This window comes from Ambystoma mexicanum, chromosome 4q (genome assembly GCF_040938575.1).
Source record: "Ambystoma mexicanum isolate Mex_15411 chromosome 4q, UKY_AmexF1_1, whole genome shotgun sequence".
NCBI classification, from domain to species: domain Eukaryota; kingdom Metazoa; phylum Chordata; class Amphibia; order Caudata; family Ambystomatidae; genus Ambystoma; species Ambystoma mexicanum.
The window spans coordinates 186796277-186815597 of record NC_090928.1 but is presented as its reverse complement, the minus strand read 5'-3'; the positions used below and the strand labels follow the sequence as shown (position 1 = coordinate 186815597).

Sequence of the window (19321 nt, the reverse complement as noted above, 5' to 3'; positions counted from 1 at the left end):
ACCAGGCCATGTGGATCAGGGGCAGCTATGTCATCTGCTGCCCCGAGTAGGCAGGGTGCGGAGGCTGCAGGGGCAGCTGCGGCTCCATCCACCCCAGCTCTGAGTCTCCCAGCCAGGACAGTGTCGGTCCCAGTCCATCCTGCTGACATTCCCCCTGACTACATCACACTTCAGCTAATGCCTGCACCAAGTTCGTTCCATGGTGAGTGTTCATTCCCACACTCCTAGTCCACAGTCCACCGGGGCTCCTGCCCCTAGTGTCCAGAGCGGCGTAGGACACTCAGGATCCCCACCACCTTCCAAGCGGAAGAGGAAGAGTGCTCGTCTAGTACAGGCTGATGCCCCAGACACGGCTACACAGTCCGGCCCACCAAGGAAGCCCAGCTTCAATCAGGCCGAACGTGTTGCACTTGTGGAGTATGTGTCCTCACATGATAGCGAAATGGTGATTACTGCAGGATGCAAGACCACACCTGCACAACGTCAGGCACACTGGCAGACCATCACGGACATCATGAATGCCTTTGGATTCGTGAGGCGCACAACTAATGATTGCTACAAGCGCTGGAATGACCTGAAGTGCAGGGCAAAGAAAAAGCTGGCCTCAAGTCATGCCGCAACTCTAGTGACTGGAGGTGGGTCTCCAGCAGAGGACATTGAACTCACTCCACATGAGTATGTTGCTGGGACCTACGTCACGGAGGGACAGATCCAAGGCGTGGGAGACCTGCCAGATTACGAGGCATTGTCCGGTGAGTGCACATGCATGTGTGTGTCATCCATGTGCATGGTGTGTATGTGAGGGCTTCTGATTAAGTGCCAGGATTTGGGTATTGCAGTATCCCTTCTGGCAACAGTAGACATTAATCCAATCCTCACGCCAGTTGCCCTTGAAGTGTCATCTTGCCACAACATAGTTGTGTATTATTCTGTGTTCATTCAGGCTGATTGTTTGCATTCCACCACTTTCACTAGGCATTTCTCAGTCCTATTGTCACATGTGTGACATGGCTATGGTACATGCCATCTGTGTGATGGCATGTGTCATGTATGTGTATTGGACATGCCAATCACAGGCCAATGTGTGATGGCACTGCTGGCCAGCATGCAGCAAATGTGTTGGTCTTCCATCTTGGTGTCATCAATGTGTGCCATTTGCCTCCCCTTCATACGCAGTGACGGTACATGCATGGGAGGCTTATAGTCATGTGGGACATGTGTCAATGAAGTACTGTTTCTGTTGCTTCTCAGCCCTAATTCTGTGCCATGGTGCTAATGCCTGTTCCCATTTCTTTTCTTTCATGTCTTTGCAGGGGCTGATGCACTTGATACTGCTGGGGTTGTGGAGATGGTGCACACCCAGCAGGGGTCTCAGGCCCGACCGGGCACCAGTGAGGGATGTGATGTGGTGGTGGGTGAGAACACACATTGCTGCAGACCATTATCTCAATGGGTGTCTCTGGGTGCACCTCCCCCGAGCTCTATTCAGGTGTCGATTCGGATGATGAGACCTATGTGCCGTCGCAGATAAGTGTTTCTGGGAGGGATTCTGTACTGTCCAACCCACCTGCACCAGGGGTAGAACCCTCAATGGGGATGTCAGTGTTGGTAGGTTCGCCTTTGGTGGTTACGGATGCAGGGTCACACTCCGCAACATCTGATCCTGTTCCTGGGCCAGCAGATCAGAGAGGGAATGCAGTCCTGCAGCCTCAGGCAGTGCCGGCACAGCAAGGTTCATTTCACCTTGCACCAGACAGGTGTGGTGCCCGCCGACGCGGTGGCCGTCCGCCACCTGGCAATACCGCATGGGAGCAATCCATACACGGTATGGCAAACCAACAGGCAGCATCATCTGAGATGATGGCTCAGGCCATGGATAGGGTGGCCACTTCCATTGTCCCCCAAGAAAGGCTGATGGAACAACTACAGCAGGCAACAGACTCCATTTGCCAGTCACACAGGGAGGACATGTTGGCGTCCAACAGGGACAGACGTGCGGCACTGGAGACTCTGCGGGAAGCCATTTCTATTGAGTCCCAGGGCCACAGGGATGCCCTGAGGGTGGAACTCCGTCAGCTCAGGGTGACTCTTGTTGAGCTTGAGGCTTCAACTGACACGAGGACAGAACAGCAGCTGGAGCGGCTCCCACATACGCTCTCAGCTGAGATGCAGGCAACTAGGGAGGAGATCCGGGCATCCCGTGAGTTGTTGCATGGGGACCTCCGCACGATTATCCTCCAGAACCAGACCTTCCACACCTGCATGCTTGCTGCCATGGAGGACCAGACTAGGGCTTTGCGTGGGCTGCCTCCCATAGTGCCACCACCTCCTGATGCAGCTGCAGAGGGGGAGGAGAGCGACAGCAGGGATTCTCCCACAATAGGGTAGCCGTGCAGGCCATGAGCCCATGGAGGTGTTTTTTTTCGCAAGATCCACACAGGTGGGTTTTGGTGTGCACCCTGTCCTTGGACCTCCTGGGTGGCCTCCCCCAACCCCCCTGGCCCATGAATGGCAATTTTTGATTTTTGATTTTTTTTGACAGTGTGTTGACTTGTGTGGCTCCCATGGGCATACGCTGTATTGTGGCTGGGCACATGCAGGCTTGTCCTGAATTTGGGTTAGATGCTTGGGTTTGTGTGACACACACCCCTCCTGCTTCCCATTGCCATGGGCTTGTAAAAGGTGTGCCCAAGTGACATTGACTTACACAGTGACGTTGGACTCCCATTTGATGTGTGGCCAGTCTATAGTCAATACTATGTATACATTCCTAGTGCATATTGTTGGTGTATTGTACACTGCATGGTGTATTGATATGTGCCTCTGCATCCATCTCATCCTCCTAATTTGCAGGTCCATTTCTCATGTCTTCAGAAGGCAGTCTACTTTGGAAATGGAGTCCATGTTGTAAGCAGTGCACCTACATTTTTGCGTGGCGCTAACACTGTACAGTTGGAAGTGTTCAAAGTGCTGGCATCATCAGGTAGTGAGACTACCAATTTTTTTAATCCGTACTGTCATGTTTATGGTAGGTTAGAGGTTGTGTAGGTGATTAGTATTATTGCTAAATATTTGGTAATGTGTGTTGTTGGTCCTGCATTACTGTGAGCATTTCATGTGTGGCCAGTTTCCATTAGGGACACTGTAGTTTGTGACACTTGTGTCATGTTGTGGGGATTAATTTGTTTGCTCTCACATAGCATGACATGCCATGGTGTGTTGTGTGGTGGTGCCGGGGAGGGGTTGGGTGACATGGCACTGTTCTCATGTTGCATTTTGCAAGTGGGTATTCATTTTTGCTGCACAGAAGTGTGTCTTTTGATGACACTGCATTGGTGGTGTTTGTGTAGGTAGGGATGCACACATTGTGACACTTCCAGATGAACAATCTCAGGCTTCTATGGTTCTGACAGTTGACTGTCCCTTAATTCATCAGAATTGTCAGATTGAGTCATCACTGATTGTCAGATGGTATGTGCCAGGGCTGTGTACACTCCACAGGGGTGTGCTTTCTATGTGAAGTAATTAGCCACCAGCTGCGTACGGGCTGCCTCAACCCGTGCCCTTTCCCCTCCCATGCGCAGCGGTCGTGCATGTGGTTGGGGATGTGCGGGCACCACCATGTCCACAGCCAGGCCCCGGCGTGTTGCAACATTGTGCAGGAGACATGCTGCCACTATGATCCTGAACACTACTGGGGGAGCGTATAACAGCTGCCCGCCAGAACGGTCAAGGGAGTGAAAGCGTGACTTGAGCACTCCGAATGTGCGCTCCACTATGCCCCGGGTTGCAATATGGGCTGTGTTGTATCTTACCTCGGGAGGCGTGATGGGGTTCCGAATTCGCGTCATCATGTGGGTGCTCGGAGGGTAGGCACTGTCCCCTGGGGAGGTGGTGATGGGGATCATTAGTGGGGTAGTGACATTACTCTGTATCTGTCATGCATGCGTGTGCTGTGGCATTTATACTCACCAAGCAGCCATGCATCGCCATGCCGCCCAGCTTCCATGTCCTGGTTTCGGGTTGACATGCTGTAAATGAAGCTGTCGTGGGTGGACCCTGGATAGTTGGCATATACTGAGGTGATGATTCCCTTGGCATCACATACTACCTGGACGTTGATGGAATGCCAGTGCTTGCGGTTTCTATAGATGTGCTCAGATGCCCTGGGGGGACGTAGAGCCACATGGGTGCAATCAATGGCACCTACCACTTTGGGGAATTGTGCCACCCTGTAGAAATCCTGGCTGACAGCCTGCCTTTCTGCAGGTGTTCTGGGCAGGTATATGTGCCTGCGGACTGATGGGCGTGCAGTGATGATGGCCAACACCTGGTGTAGGCACCGTGACTGCGTGGCCTGTGATACCCCCCCACTACGGCCGCTGAAATGATCCGGTAGCCAAGAAGTGCAGTACATTGAGGACCTTCTCCAGGGGGCTGAGTGCTTGGGAGCACAGGGTGGGTGATGTGAGGTCATCCTCCCACTCACTGACCAGGTCGAGTATTATGTGTGGTGGAAACCTGTACCTCCCATACACCTGGTCATCAGGCATACCAAATAGGCTGGTTCTGGGTATGAAGATTCTGGCCCTGACTATCCTCCTCCTCCTCCTGCGGTATCCCACGGCCACTACTGCTAGGAACGGTATATTCATCCTGGCGTCTGAGCTTGTTTGTTGTTTGCGCACTCTTTTATGCTGTGCGGGACGTGCGCCTGCTTCATGCTGGCGTACGTGTTTCCGGATAGGACCTTTTTTTTGGCGCGTTGTAGGCGACCGTGTAAATCTTCCCGCCTACCCCAGGAATACACGTAACACACTCTCCCAGGCCCAGTTGCGAGTAAATATTCCCGCCCACCCCAGGAATACACGTACCCCACTCTCACAGGCCCAGTCGCGTGTGGAAGTTCACGTGAAACCCGTAATACACATACCCTGCTGATATCGCATGTGGAAGTTCACGCGAACCCATAATACACGTACCCTGATGAAATTGCGTGTAAGACTACCCGCGCACCCCTGAAATATACGTACCCAGGCAAATCGCACTGCTGGGGGCTGGGGGGTGGGAGACAGGAGTGGGGGCCTGGTGGAGGGTGCCCCTGGATGCAGGGGGTGGGGGTGCAGGGGGACATGAGTGGGGGCCTGGTGGAGGATGCCCCACAGTGCTGGTAGGGGTGGTGCAAGGAGACATGAGTGGGGGCCTGGTGGAGGGTGCCCCTGGATGCAGGGGGGTGGGGGTGCAGGGAGACAGGAGTGGGGGCCTGATGGAGGGTTCCCCTGGATGCAGGGGGGTAGGGGTGCAGGGGGACATGAGTTAGACATGAGTGGGGGCCTGGTGGAGGGTGCCCCACAGTGCTGGGGGGTGGTGGTGCAGGGAGACTTGAGTGGGGGCCTGGTGGAGGGTGCCCCTGGATGCAGGGGGGTGGGGGTGCAGGGAGACAGGAGTGGGGGCCTGGTGGAGGGTGCCCCTGGATGCAAGGGGGTGGGGGTGCAGGGAGACAGGAGTAGGGGCCTGGTGGAGGGTGCTCCTGGATGCAGGGGGGTGGGGGTGCAGGGAGACAGGAGTGGGGGCCTGGTGGAGGGTGCCCCTGGATGCAAGGGGGTGGGGGTGCAGGGAGACAGGAGTAGGGGCCTGGTGGAGGGTGCTCCTGGATGCAGGGGGGTGGGGTGCAGGGGGACATGAGTTGGACATGAGTGGGGGCCTGGTGGAGGGTGCCCCACAGTGCTGGGGGTGGGGGTTCAGGGGGACATGAGTGGGGGCCTGGTGGAGGGTGCCCCTGGATGCAGGGGGTGGGGTGCAGGGAGACATGAGTGGGGCCTGGTGGAGGGTGCCCATGGATGCAGGGGGTGGGGGTGCAGGGAGACAGGAGTGGGGGCCTGGTGGAGGGTGCCCCTGGATGCAGGGGGGTGGGGGTGCAGGGGGACATGAGTTGGACATGAGTGGGGGCCTGGTGGAGGGTGCCCCACAGTGCTGGGGGGTGGGGGTGCATGGGGACATGAGTGGGGGCCTGGTGGAGGGTGCCCCTGGATGCAGGGGGTGGGGGTGCAGGGAGACCTGAGTGGGGGCCTGGTGGAGGGTGCCCCACAGTGCTGGGGGGTGGGAGTGCAGGGAGAAAGGAGTGGGGGCCTGGTGGAGGGTGCCCCTGGATGCAGGGGGTGGGGGTGGAGGGGGACATGAGTGGGGGCCTGGTGGAGGATGCCCCACAGTGCTGGGGGGTGGGGGTGCAGGGAGACAGGAGTGGGGGCCTGGTGGAGGGTGCACCTGGATGCAGGGGGGTGGGGGTTCAGGGGGACATGAGTTGTACATGAGTGGGGGCCTGGTGGAGGGTGCCCCTGGATGCAGGTGGGTGGGGGTGCAGAGAGACATGAGTGGGGGCCTGGTGGAGGGTGCCCCACAGTGCTGGGGGGTGGAGGTGCAGGGGGACAGGAGTGGGGGCCTGGTGGAGGGTGCCCCTGGATGCAGGGGGTGGCGGTGCAGGGGGACATGAGTTGGACATGAGTGGGGGCCTGGTGGAGGGTGCCCCTGGATGCAGGGGGCTGGGGGTGCAGGGAGACAGGAGTGGGGGCCTGGTGGAGGGTGCCCCTGGATGCAGGGGGGTGGGGGTGCAGGGAGACAGGAGTGGGGGCCTGGTGGAGGGTGCCCCTGGATGCAGGGGGGTGGGGGTGCAGGGGGACATGAGTTGGACATGAGTGGGGGCCTGGTGGAGGATGCCCCACAGTGCTGGGGGGTGGTGGTGCAGGGAGACATGAGTGGGGGCCTGGTGGAGGGTGCCCCTGGATGCAGGGGATGGGGGTGCAGGGAGACAGGAGTGGGGGCCTGGTGGAGGGTGCCCCACAGTGCTGGGGGGTGGGGGTGCATGGGGACATGAGTGGGGGCCTGGTGGAGGGTGCCCCTGGATGCAGGGGGTGGGGGTGCAGAGAGACCTGAGTGGGGGCCTGGTGGAGGGTGCCCCACAGTGCTGGGGGGTGGGGGTGCAGGGAGAAAGGAGTGGGGGCCTGGTGGAGGGTGCCCCTGGATGCAGGGGGTGGGGGTGGAGGGGGACATGAGTGGGGGCCTGGTGGAGGATGCCCCACAGTGCTGGGGGGTGGGGGTGCAGGGAGACAGGAGTGGGGGCCTGGTGGAGGGTGCCCCTGGATGCAGGGGGGTGGGGGTTCAGGGGGACATGAGTTGGACATGAGTGGGGGCCTGGTGGAGGGTGCCCCTGGATGCATGTGGGTGGGGGTGCAGGGAGACATGAGTGGGGGCCTGGTGGAGGGTGCCCCACAGTGCTGGGGGGTGGGGGTGCAGGGGGACAGGAGTGGGGGCCTGGTGGAGGGGGCCCCTAGATGCAGGGGGGTGGGGGTGCAGGGGGACATGAGTTAGACATGAGTGGGGCCTGGTGGAGGGTGCCCCTGGATGCAGGGGGGTGGGGGTGCAGGGAGACAGGAGTGGGGGCCTGGTGGAGGGTGCCCCTGGATGCAGGGGGGTGGGGGTGCAGGGAGACAGGAGTGGGGGCCTGGTGGAGGGTGCCCCTGGATGCAGGGGGGTGGGGGTGCAGGGGGACATGAGTTGGACATGAGTAGGGGCCTGGTGGAGGGTGCCCCTGGATGCAGGGGGGTGGGGGTGTAGGGGGACATGAGTGGGGGCCTGGTGGAGGATGCCCCACAGTGCTGGGGGGTGGTGGTGCAGGGAGACATGAGTGGGGGCCTGGTGGAGGGTGCCCCTGGATGCAGGGGGTCGGGGGTGCAGGGAGACATGAGTGGAGGCCTGGTGGAGGGTGCCCCACAGTGCTGGGGTGTGGGGGTGCAGGGGGACATGAGTTGGACATGAGTGGGGGCCTGGTGGAGGGTGCCCCACAGTGCTGGGGGCTGGTGGTGCAGAGAGACATGAGTGGGGCCCTGGTGGAGGGTGCCCCATAGGGCTGGGGGGTGGGGGTGCAGGGAGACAGGAGTGGGGGCCTGGTGGAGGGTGCTCCTGGATGTAGGGGGGTGGGGGTGCCGGGGGACATGAGTTGGACATGAGTGGGGGCCTGGTGGAGGGTGCCCCTGGATGCAGGGGGGTGGGGGTGCAGGGAGACAGGAGTGGGGGCCTGGTGGAGGGTGCTCCTCTATGCAGGGGGGTGGGGGTGCAGGGAGACAGGAGTGGGGGCCTGGTGGAGGGTGCCCCTGGATGCAGGGGGGTGGGGGTGCAGGGAGACATGAGTTGGACATGAGTGGGGGCCTGGTGGAGGGTGCCCCTGGATGCACGGGGGTGGCGGTGCAGGGGGACATGAGTTGGAAATGAGTGGGGGCCTGGTGGAGGGTGCCCCACAGTGCTGGGGGGTGGGGGTGCAGGGAGACATGAGTGGGGGCCTGGTGGAGGGTGCCCCTGGATGCAGGGGGGTGGGGGTGCAGGGAGACATGAGTAGGGGCCTGGTGGAGGGTGCCCCACAGTGCTGGGGGTGGGGGTGCTGGGAGACATGCGTTGGTGGGCAGTAGTGCAAGGTGACATGTGGGTTGGCTGGGGGGCATGGCCATGGTGGATGGGCTGCCTGCGGGACATGTGCCGGGGTGCAGGGTAGTCCCCTGTGGTGTGGGCCGCCTGCAGGGGCCGTGGAGGGTGTAGAGGGAACAGCTAGGAGGACCCACATGGCCAATTCACGTGTAGGACACCCCGGCACCCCCGAAATACACGTAGGCTGCTTGATTCGCGTGTGGAATTTCCTGTGCACCCGGAGTACATGAACCCTGCTGAAATTGCGTGTGGAACTTCACGCGCACACCGAAATACACATACTCTGCAAATTTGCGTGTGAAACTTCACGCGCACCTTGGAATACACGTACCCTGCTGAAATTGCGTGTGGAACTTCATGCGCCCACCGAAATACACGTACCCTGAAAATTTGCGTGTGAAACTTCCCGCGCACCTTGGAATACACGTACCCTGCTGAAATCGTGTGTGGAACTTCCCGTGCACCCCGGAATACACGTACCCTGCAAATTTGCATGTGAAACTTCACGCGCACCTTGGAATACACGTACCCTGCTGAAATCGCGTGTGGAACTTCACGCGCACACCGAAATACACGTACCCTGAAAATTGGCGTGTGAAACTTCCCGGGCACCTTGGAATACACGTACCCTGCTGAAATCGCGTTTGGAACTTCCCGCGCTCCCCGGAATACACGTACCCAGGTCAATCGTGTGTGGAACTTCCCGCACAACCTGTAATACAGGCACACGCTATTTTTCACACAGCGGGTGTCCGTGTTTGTCGGTACCCCTTTGCACCTCATTTGTCCTAGAGGGCCACAGTATGGGTCATTCATCATAGCTGTATATAGGTGCTTTTTGTTAGCGCACATTTTGGCACACATTTATTTCAGGCGCAGGGACGCTACCGCCTGCTTTCTTGTGGCGGACTTGTTTTGCCCTGTGCGCGTCTTTGACCGTGCGCTGGTTTGCCCTATTCGATTCCATGAATACGAATTGTAGGGGAGCGTGTGGGCGTTCCGTGCACTTGCCTCCTGTAATTCCCCCGTGACACCCATATTTTCACGCGTTGTTCCCCATTCCGTGTGTTACTCCCCGTGTTCCGCCTACTTTTGTTATGTGCGCCGCGCTATGTGTGATTTCGCAGCGGCCGTGGCGCACGCCGTTGGATGACCTGTGCGCCGGCGTGCGCCGCGCACTTTTTCAGTGCACATCCAATATTTTTCTCGCGCACAGACTTCCATGAATCGATGTGCACTGGTTTCCCTGCGATTTTCGCACTTGCACTGCGATTCGCACGTTTTGCCACCATTGCGCCGGAATTTTCGGCGCACATTAATTCCATGAATCGGCCTGTTAGGTTTCTCCGTGCTTGGATCTTAAAAGGAGGCGTAGAAGAAAACAACTCTTTGTTAGGAATCAGCTGCAAACGGAGTAGGATATTACTAGTGGTGTTGACCATTCAAACTCCCCTACCATGGGGGAGAAAACATATGATACAAAGAGGGAGAAAGACCCTCCTCTTAAATTTCCTCGGACATATAGAGGACATCTGCTGGAAGAAATGTGTAGCTCGTTTGCAACTGAGGACGAGAGACAAGGACACCAAGTTACTGCAGCTTTAAGAAATCTACAGGTGGAGTGTTTATTCCAGCAGTTCCAACGCAGCTTTAAAAGCATTTCCATTAATCGAAGTGTCCGCGAAGTGCGAGTGGAAGTGCAGTTGCTGGCAGGGTATTCCAGGATATTACATGGAGGAGTTTGGTTTTGCAACTTTAAGAAATTAAGAAGTGGAGTGTTTATTGCCAGCAGTTCCAGTTCAGCTTCAAAGACATTTCCCTGAATCGAAGCGCTTGCAAAGTGCGAGCTGGAGTGCAGTCGTTGGCAGTTGGTGAAAGTGGGGAAACAGTAACGTAAGATACTTATGTAAGACCTGATCTGTTCCCATCTTGATGTGAATTGCCACATAGCTGGAAGGAGCTTATTACAGACAAAGACTATTACAGGACTATTATGGGAAGCATTTTGTTGTAAGTCAAAAACTCATCTAGATAAAGACCAGCATTGGTAATCCACAACCAGTAGAGTTTTTAGATTGTGAAAAAGCTGTTTTAAACTCCCTTTCTATGTGTGTATGCGTACGCCTGAAGAATGGGATAAGTGTGACTCAAGGGCAGGCTGGTGAACAAGTTGCAGTGAGAAATGCCCCTCAGGGCCCAGTGGTAATAAATAAAAAAAAGTGGAAATGAGAAATTATAACAATTGTAAAAAACTCTCTAACAATCCCCATCATTATTCGTTGCACAATATACCTCACCAGAATGGCTCTTTAGATCACCCATATTAGGTGCAGCATCTACTAGGTCACTTTATTTAGTTCCGCACTCATTGGTACATCTATATGACAATAAACGCTCTGAAGTGAAAAATAGCACATACTCGCCTTGGATTTACCATGAAAGCCCAAGTTAACAATCTTGTTAACGGTACTTCGTACAGTTTGAAATTGCTAGCCCAGCTCTGTCCCTTTTTGAATGCTTCACATTGCGCCACCATCTCACGTGCCATCATAGGGGCAAAACTGGATTATTGTTCCAGTCTATTGCTGGGCATTGCCAAGGGTCAACTCACCCGCCTGCACGTCAGCCAGAAAAATGCTGTTCACATTGTGGAGGGACGGCGCAGATCAGACCAGGTGTCTGCGGCCAGGAAAGCTCTACACTGGCTCCCTGTTAGTAGCAGGATCTCTTTTTGTGTGTATAGCATTAAGCACAAAATGTATCTCGTGGCTACTAGCCGAAGAGCCTTAAGATCAAATAATGCCTGCCTCTTGGAAATGCCTAGGGCCAGACTCTCCGGCGTGGTCCAGGGATCCTTCCCACATGCAGCTCCCAAAATCTGGAATGGGTTGCCGCCGGACCTGAGAACATGTGCCAAGGTAGCTATTTGTAAGGGGGGCTGAAAACTATCTTGTTCTTTTAAACTCCTGTGCCGCCTAACGCCTTCATTTGATTCATCTATTTGTGTTGCCTATTCTGTCTGTCCTGTCCAAATGCCTCCAGCCCCAGGGCTTTTGTTTTGCGCTATATAACTAGCATAAATAAATAAATATATTAGCATGTCTTTCTGGAGGCCACCGGAGGGTTATGAGTAATAATACCATTTTAAATTATTTATAGAATAAAAACAGTTGTGCAATGTCAGTGATACAACATTTGAATCAACATTTAGTTTGCAGAGCCCGATTGACCGTTTTAGAGGTCTATAAAATACAAGCAGTTTTAGCTGCACTATATGATAGCAATCTATGGGGCACGGAAGGGATAGACTCTCTAATAAAAGTCGAAAGTAGGTTTGTGGAACGGCTCTGTAGCTTGCCTTCGAGCACACCTAATGAATACTTGCTTTTGATTAATATCTGTAAACCTGTTATTTTTTGGCTCCGTCTACACACATCGGAAAAACTAAACCACTATAAAGGGATGTTGTGGGATGTGATATTTACCTCGGAAGGCAAATCGTAGACCTGTCATCGACATATACTCACTCTACTAAATAGGATATATTGTGCCCATCTGCCGGATAAAAATATTGTAATTACAGACGTAACATACAGGTATATTTAAAACAGGCTGGATACCTTGTATATGGAAATGTATATGGAAATGTTATTTATTTATTTATATTATTTGTAAAACACTGGAACAAAGCCCTTCGGCATGGGAGCGCGGGACTGGACAAGCAAACAAGAATACACAGAAAGATATGAGCAGTTAGATGAGAGCAACAGGGGTCAATCATTCAAATAGAATAGTCTTCAGCGTACGTGTGAAGGCTGGCAGGGCAGGACAAGATCTCAAATCAGGCGGAAGTGCATTCCAGAGGCGAGGGGCTGCCATAGGGAAGCAGCCTACCGATACCATAGTAAGATTGCCTATCGGGGTCAGATGGAGGCCCGAATTGTTGGCTCGTACTGTATGTCTGACAGGAAGCTATCCAAGCATAGAAGGTAAACTGGGCTTTCACCAAAAAGACAGGAGTGAGCAATGCACAGTGTACGGAAGATTATGCGCTTTCTAATTAGAAGCCAGTGCAGGGATTTTCTTGCTACAGATACATGGTCTGATTTGTGCAGGCCACAAACTACTCTGACAGCATTGTTCTGCACAACCTGGAGATGATTCAATTCCCCCTGACCAACCCCCTGTAGGAGGCTAGAACCATAGCCTAAACTCGAGCCATAGTGGCGCAACTACCAGCATCTAGGAAGGGGCTGATTTGTGCCAGGAGCTTAATATAATAGGAGGAGCAGGAAACCAGATGACTAACATGAGATTTCATGCTCAGCTCCTGGTCCAAAACAACTCCAATGGTCTTGACATTTGTAAGAGTTTTGAGAGAACATTTGGCTACTTTGAAAGTTTAGAATGCTGGGTCAAGTTTGCAGAGTTTTTGGGCAGTAGCTACAATCATGATTAGCGTCTTTCAGCTGTTAAGTGTCAGTCCATTAAGCCGCATTCACCTATGTATAAGATTATAAGTGGAGTTGATTGTCAGTGAGTCAGCCACATGATTGCCAGTGAGGGGGATAAGACACTGGGTGTCATCAGCATAGTTTGCATAAATCACATAACTGGAGTCCAACAGGTCAAAGACCTATAAACATATTAAAGGTGTGGGGGATAAACATGAGCCCTGAGGGATCCCCACAGGTCAAAACAAAACCCTCCGTAGCAGCATTGTTGCAAGAGACTCTTGCTGTTCACTCTCACAAAAAGGATAAAACCCATCTAGCCGCTTCAGGAGAAAAGGCGGCAGAATCTTGGAGCCTGGTGACTAACATGGAATGGTCCACTAGATCGAAAGCCGCAGTCAGGTCCAGAAGCATCAAGATTGCTGTTTAACCTTTATCAAGATGTTGCAAGATATTGGTTTTCAGATCCAACAACGTGGATTCCATGCTGTGATGGCTTCTGAAACCTGACTGTTTTAGGCTTAGAACATTAAGTTACATTTAATGTTAGAATCAGAAAATAATGCAAAGGTTCCCTAATTACATTGTGTATAAAACTGATTTAGCCCCAGAACTCTATCTAAAAAAAAATGTCCCCGTTTTTAGTACTGTGCATGAAATTCCAGAAAAATAGTCTTTTGGTGGAACAGTGTTCATACAAATGGCTCTAACTATTCTAAATGTTGTCCTTTTTGCCACAGTCTGATTGAATCGGTACCCCAATTTTTGTTGAACTTCCCAAAGTATTTAGTTTTATGTAGAACATGGTTGTCTCCGGTGTTTATAGAATATCAATATGGTTCATTGCATTATGCTTGCTTTATGTAAATGAACCTGCCACACTGAAGTTGTCTTTGGGGTGTCGAGTTATAGCGCAAAGGCTTGGCGAAGAAGGTCGAAACTAATTCACATCCTACTTGTTTCTGCATTAGCAATTAGGCAAACATTTCTGTAATTAACCTACATTCACAATTTTAATGCTTTTATGAATTGTTTTTATTGATTAAATATTGTATTTATTACAATAATATGTATGTGCTTTTATGGGCAAAGTTTTCGAAATAAAGTATCATATGATGATGTTGATGATGGTTTAGAAATCATAGATAGGCTTGATTTGAAATGGGTAGTGACAGTAGGGGTTCCATTTGGAATTCTTTATTGAACATACCAGTTTCCTATCCAATGGAAATAGAATAGAATTCTATAGGATCAGGCCTCATGTGAATGATAACCTTCATGCAATGCAAGAACATGTTAGTGAATGCAAAACTAAGATGAGCTTTAAGTGATTATATGCTCATGTGAGGCAAATGTATGGGGCACACTCTAATCACATGCATGCAGAGTGTGAAGCAATTCTAACTGAATTAGATATGGCCATAGCATTTGGGTTAAGTCATTAAATAATTCTAAAGAACAAATTGTGGAAAGCAGACTGACTTCTAAATGTGGAGCTTTCAAAAAAATGTGGGAAAATGCAGGAATGTGTGAGGTTAAATCATCAACCCAGCTTCTTTCCCCCTTATCTACAGAGATTCCTGTTACAACACTACAGAGAGCTATTTATGAGATATGTAAATCTTGATTCAATATTGGAAGCACATTGTGAATCACACAAAGAGCACAATGTATGTAGATGTTGTCCCACTGATGATAAGGAGGAAACCCTCAAGCACTGCATGATCGATTACAAAGCAACCCCAGCAATGACAATTAGTTGATTTTATAAATGTGCACATAGCATTGAAAATATACATATATATTGACCGTCTGGTTCTGGCTTAGATCTCTAGAGGGTAATCAAGGTCGGCTCACTTTTACAGGCATGAAGCTGATTAGGAATAGAGACACATTATTAAATGAGGAGCTTAACAATTATTGGATTTCATATAGATTTGTATTATATTTCAAAATTGTAAACACAGTTGTGCAATGGGCTATTATTAATTATTGTGTGTGTGTTTGTGTGTATAATGTATTTCTTCTAGAAAATTGATATCTGTTAGGAACGTGTAAGGTTTATTTACAACCACAAGCGCAATAAATAAATAAAAAAAATAACTATATTCCAGAATAAGCCTTGTTTTATGATGAACAAAAAAAACATTGTGCGTGGAGAGTTTATTTGCAAGACATGTTAACGATTCTTTCTTTCTTTCAGACAACTTTTATTTACTTCATGATCAACATGTTGTGGATAGTGGCAACTTTCTTCCTGCAGCTGATTGGCAACTCGGTGCAAATTATGTTGCCCAAGATCTATACCAATGGCAGCATTTCCAGCACGGAACACCTGTTTGTGGAACCTATTGGGCTGATGTTCCTGCTCTCCTTTGCCACCTTGTTGATCATACAGTTCATAGCGCTTCTTTATCACAGGTGAGCTTCTTACTGCTTGGCTGAACCTGCAATTGTTTAACAGCTGCTGTGAAGCCAAACTAGAGACAACCCCTTTAAAGTGCAGTATTAATTTCCGTGGAGGACCTAGTCTGATATGTATGTCATATGGACCCTGGCATTTACTGAATGAATAGCAGTGGCCAAAACAAGCATTGGCAATGCCAACAGTTTTGGCTTTTGTGTAGTTATGGGAAAGATATTTGCTGCTTATTGCAGTAATGGTACTAACTGTCTGTTAATGGTAGCAACTTGAATATTGGGAACGTATCTGGGAATACGATAGCAGGTGCCTGGCAAATGCCTATCGGATGCCTATACCCAAGTTGGAACTGTTCGCTTTGTTAATACTTGTTTTTAACAGGACTTCAGTGAGGACATTCATACTGCTTATAAATCAAGTGGCTAAAGGGAGACCTGGTTAAGACATTTTTATTACACCAGTAGCGTATTTACAGCACCAATTAAATAATTAGCACTCAAAAGACTGCTTTGAGAAAGCCATGGCATAAGGCTTGATAAAGTTAGCTCAAAGAGATCCCAGTAGGGTGTGTTTTGGGTGGGGTGAGACTGGAATTGGGTTGGAATGGCCATAGGTATTAGCATGGCCATAGTTAGTCAATTGGGGGTAAATTACCAAACAACGCCTGCAAGCAGTGTGCATCTCCTCATATGCCATATCTCCCTAGCTGCACCCGAATGCATTATTTTCGACTTATAGGTGGTGTTGAAGCACCACCTTATAGCTAAAACTGAAAACGAAATCCACTGGCATGACCTCATGCCTGTCAGTTATGGAATTCTCTGCATTCGCTCCATGAAAGACCCATACGTGGGCTTGCCCCCAGCACCTGCACACTTCTCCTTCATGCACCCTAGCAATTCTCATCTGTCCTGCTAACCTTATTCCTACGTTATGAAGAGAGACCAATAGCAAGCAGTGCGGCCCACGCTCCCTCCACTGCTCCTTTGCCCTGCTCCTGGAGCATGAGCAGGGAAATCCTTCCGCATCTTAGCTTTGCTTTCTCCTCCCACTCATTTGTGGCGGGCAGTCACATGAGCACAGAAGCTCTCCTTTCTTCTCCCGCCCCTTTTCAGCTCTTTGGGGGCAGGATATTGCACAGTGTTTGTCCCATTCTCACTTACACATCAGAATTGCCAGCAGACAACACCACTTGATTGATAGCAGGGAACCGCAAGGAGAACAGCAGTTGTGGCTCTCCACCTAACCGGCCCTTAAGCGGGAGGGAGTGGTACACAACCAGTAGCTCACATTGCTCGTGCTGGAGCTGCCAGCCCATCTCCTCGAACCTGGAGGCTGCACAGGCCCAGCAGCTCTAGCTGCCTATTCCGCAACGTCACAGCAACCTGCATGGCAGGGACATATCAAGTGTCTCTCGCTGCTTTTGCTCCCCCATGAGCATCACTCCTGGACCTATTATCAGGTAATAATGTCCCCTTACGTAATGTCGCCCGGAAACGCCATTGGCAACATTATATATGGTGACATTATGTATGGGGACGGGTTGCAAGGATGTCCCCTGCTCCCCTTGTAAACAAAAAAAAAATGTGGGGGTTGCGGGGCTGTCCCCCGCATTTTCAATGGAATAATGTTTCCGCAAAAAAACTGCAACTTTTTGGTCAGCAGACATTTTTGCGGGGACATTATTACATGGAACCCTGGATCCTGGACAACGAACACTATGCAAAGTAGATCACTGTCCTTTCACTGAACCACCATGGCGGCCATCTTGTCACTGCCATAGACATAGTAAGCACACATTTAAAACGGGTGCAACTTCTCTTGCATGATTTATTGCCATTCTAATATTTGTGCTAATGTTTGGGAGACGCCATACATGTATAAACCTTTTCATTTTCACTATAATTTCTGTACTTAAACAGAGTAACATAAAAAAAAACATGCATAAACATGTTTTATGTTCTTATATTGTGTTTGGGCTGATATTTACGAACCGCACTGCCTTCCCCCAGCTGTGATTAAATATATATGTACACATATATATATCAGCAAAGCCAGGGTGCCTTCAAAAGGCTTAAATAAAAACCTTCATCATGAAACGGGAAACCAGAATTAGGCATTTGAACCGTCACACACTGTCTACAGGGCAGTGCTAGTTTATACATAACTTTAAAAAAAAAAAAAACAAGATAGACAGCGGCCAATGATTCAAACATTTTCATACGTGGTTCGCACTTTATTAGGGATTATAATGCAGTATAGTCTGCCTCCTTGTGGTTGGAACATTGGGGCATGCTAAGCAAAGACCAGCAAAGGCATGGTGTGTTTAAAGGCTTGGGGGAAAAAAACTTTTCAGCTGAAATGTGAAAGCGGAGTCAGCCATGTCGGCCAAGTCACACACAGTAGCCATCAGTCCAAGTTCACCTCTCGTTCAGCACCCGATGAGCAATGCTTTGCAGTCATGCAAATTAGCTCAAATGTCAATCCTTTGCTCCAGCAAAATATCTTTGTCTACTGAGCAGTGCTATTTTAGACATAGCACTTTTTCAACCCAAGACAGACAGCTCTCAAGGATTGCTGTGCTGTTTGTGACTTAGCGTAAATGGCCAATTCTGCTTTTACATATATATATATATATACATATATATATATATGGTGTTATTTCCTAGTGTAAATTAGGGTTGTTTTAGCCAAACTGACTAGCACTCTATATCTCTATATATTAACCTTGGAAAGGATGAAAGGTTGAGTCAGCCCTGTCGCAGTTCAAACTTTGACCTATAAGACTCACAGAAATCCCCACAGATCACAACAGTGAACTACTCAGATCAGGTGCAAATCAGAGAGGAGAAGAATAGTCACGAAGCAGAACCATAATGATGAAAACAAGTTGGAACCCCATAGTAGATATCCAGCATCCAAACACATGCATCAATCAGGGGGTCGGATTAACATAAAAGCATGATAGCGCAATAATACGTCATCCCATTAAGAAAGAAGAAAGCTTCTGTGTCTGAAGCAGCTTTGCTGTTGTACACAATGTACATAATACAGGACCTTGAGTACAGCACAGGCCCTAAGTCATGTTATCCATATTTCGATTATATAAGAAAATATAAGAGCCGAAAGGCTTTTATATGTCAACTTTCTTGTCAAGTTTTGTAACAACCTGTAATAATGGCCCCTATATTTACAGCACTTAGAAGCAAGAGAGCGCCGGCATATTGTCCAATATTCAATGTAATTGCATTTTAAACGTGTCAGAGAGAAGGGGGTCAACGAAGGACTCACAAGCCATGCTTGTTGAAAAATAAAAACAAGTTGTATTCTGCTGTACAGGCCAAAGTAGGAGCAAAAGCTGTATACATCCCCGTCAACACAGTGAGGGCAGGAAATGCATAGTGCAGAGAGAGTTCAAACAGCTCTGTGCAAGTCCGTGGTAGGGTAAAACAAAAGAGGAGATGGCGCATCGCTCTGGACAACCAGACCGTAATTCTTCTCCTGCCAAGCCATGACAGAATGGGGAAAACCATATGCAAATCAGGCTTGGTCCCACCCCAAACGGGACAGCCCAGCCTGAACTGCTAGGTCATGTCCCTTCCACATGAGACCACCGGCAACCCCAGGCATGTTTCAGTCTCATTTGGCGTCATCAGCAGGGCTCAGCTTGGGTCCCTAGGCCCAGCTGGCAGGCTTTCCCCTTTCTGTAATGGTTTACCAGGCGAAGAACAATGGTCTTGAGAGTTGCCGTGAACGTTAAGATTAATTCTACATATGTATGGAACATTCTTATATATGTATGGAACTTATTCTTTGATACACACTTGAACTTCATTAAAACATAGATTTTTAATCACACTAGAAGACCTTTACCCCACAATTAGGATTCCACTACGAAGCAATATTTATTTGCTAATAGCTAGCATTAAATAACTATATTTACATTAGTGCATTGGTATGCTCCTCACTA

The 19321-nt window shown here is 50.5% G+C and overlaps 1 protein-coding gene across 1 annotated transcript in view; it reads left to right on the top strand.

Annotated features, from left to right (window-relative positions):
* Positions 1–19321, top strand: part of LOC138467576 (chitin synthase chs-2-like) — a 282914-nt gene that overhangs the window by 246667 nt on the left and 16926 nt on the right. The window contains exon 17 of the mRNA XM_069607709.1: positions 15133–15350. Coding sequence (XP_069463810.1) covers positions 15133–15350 — 218 coding nt within the window. The remainder of the gene's footprint in view (positions 1–15132; positions 15351–19321) is intronic.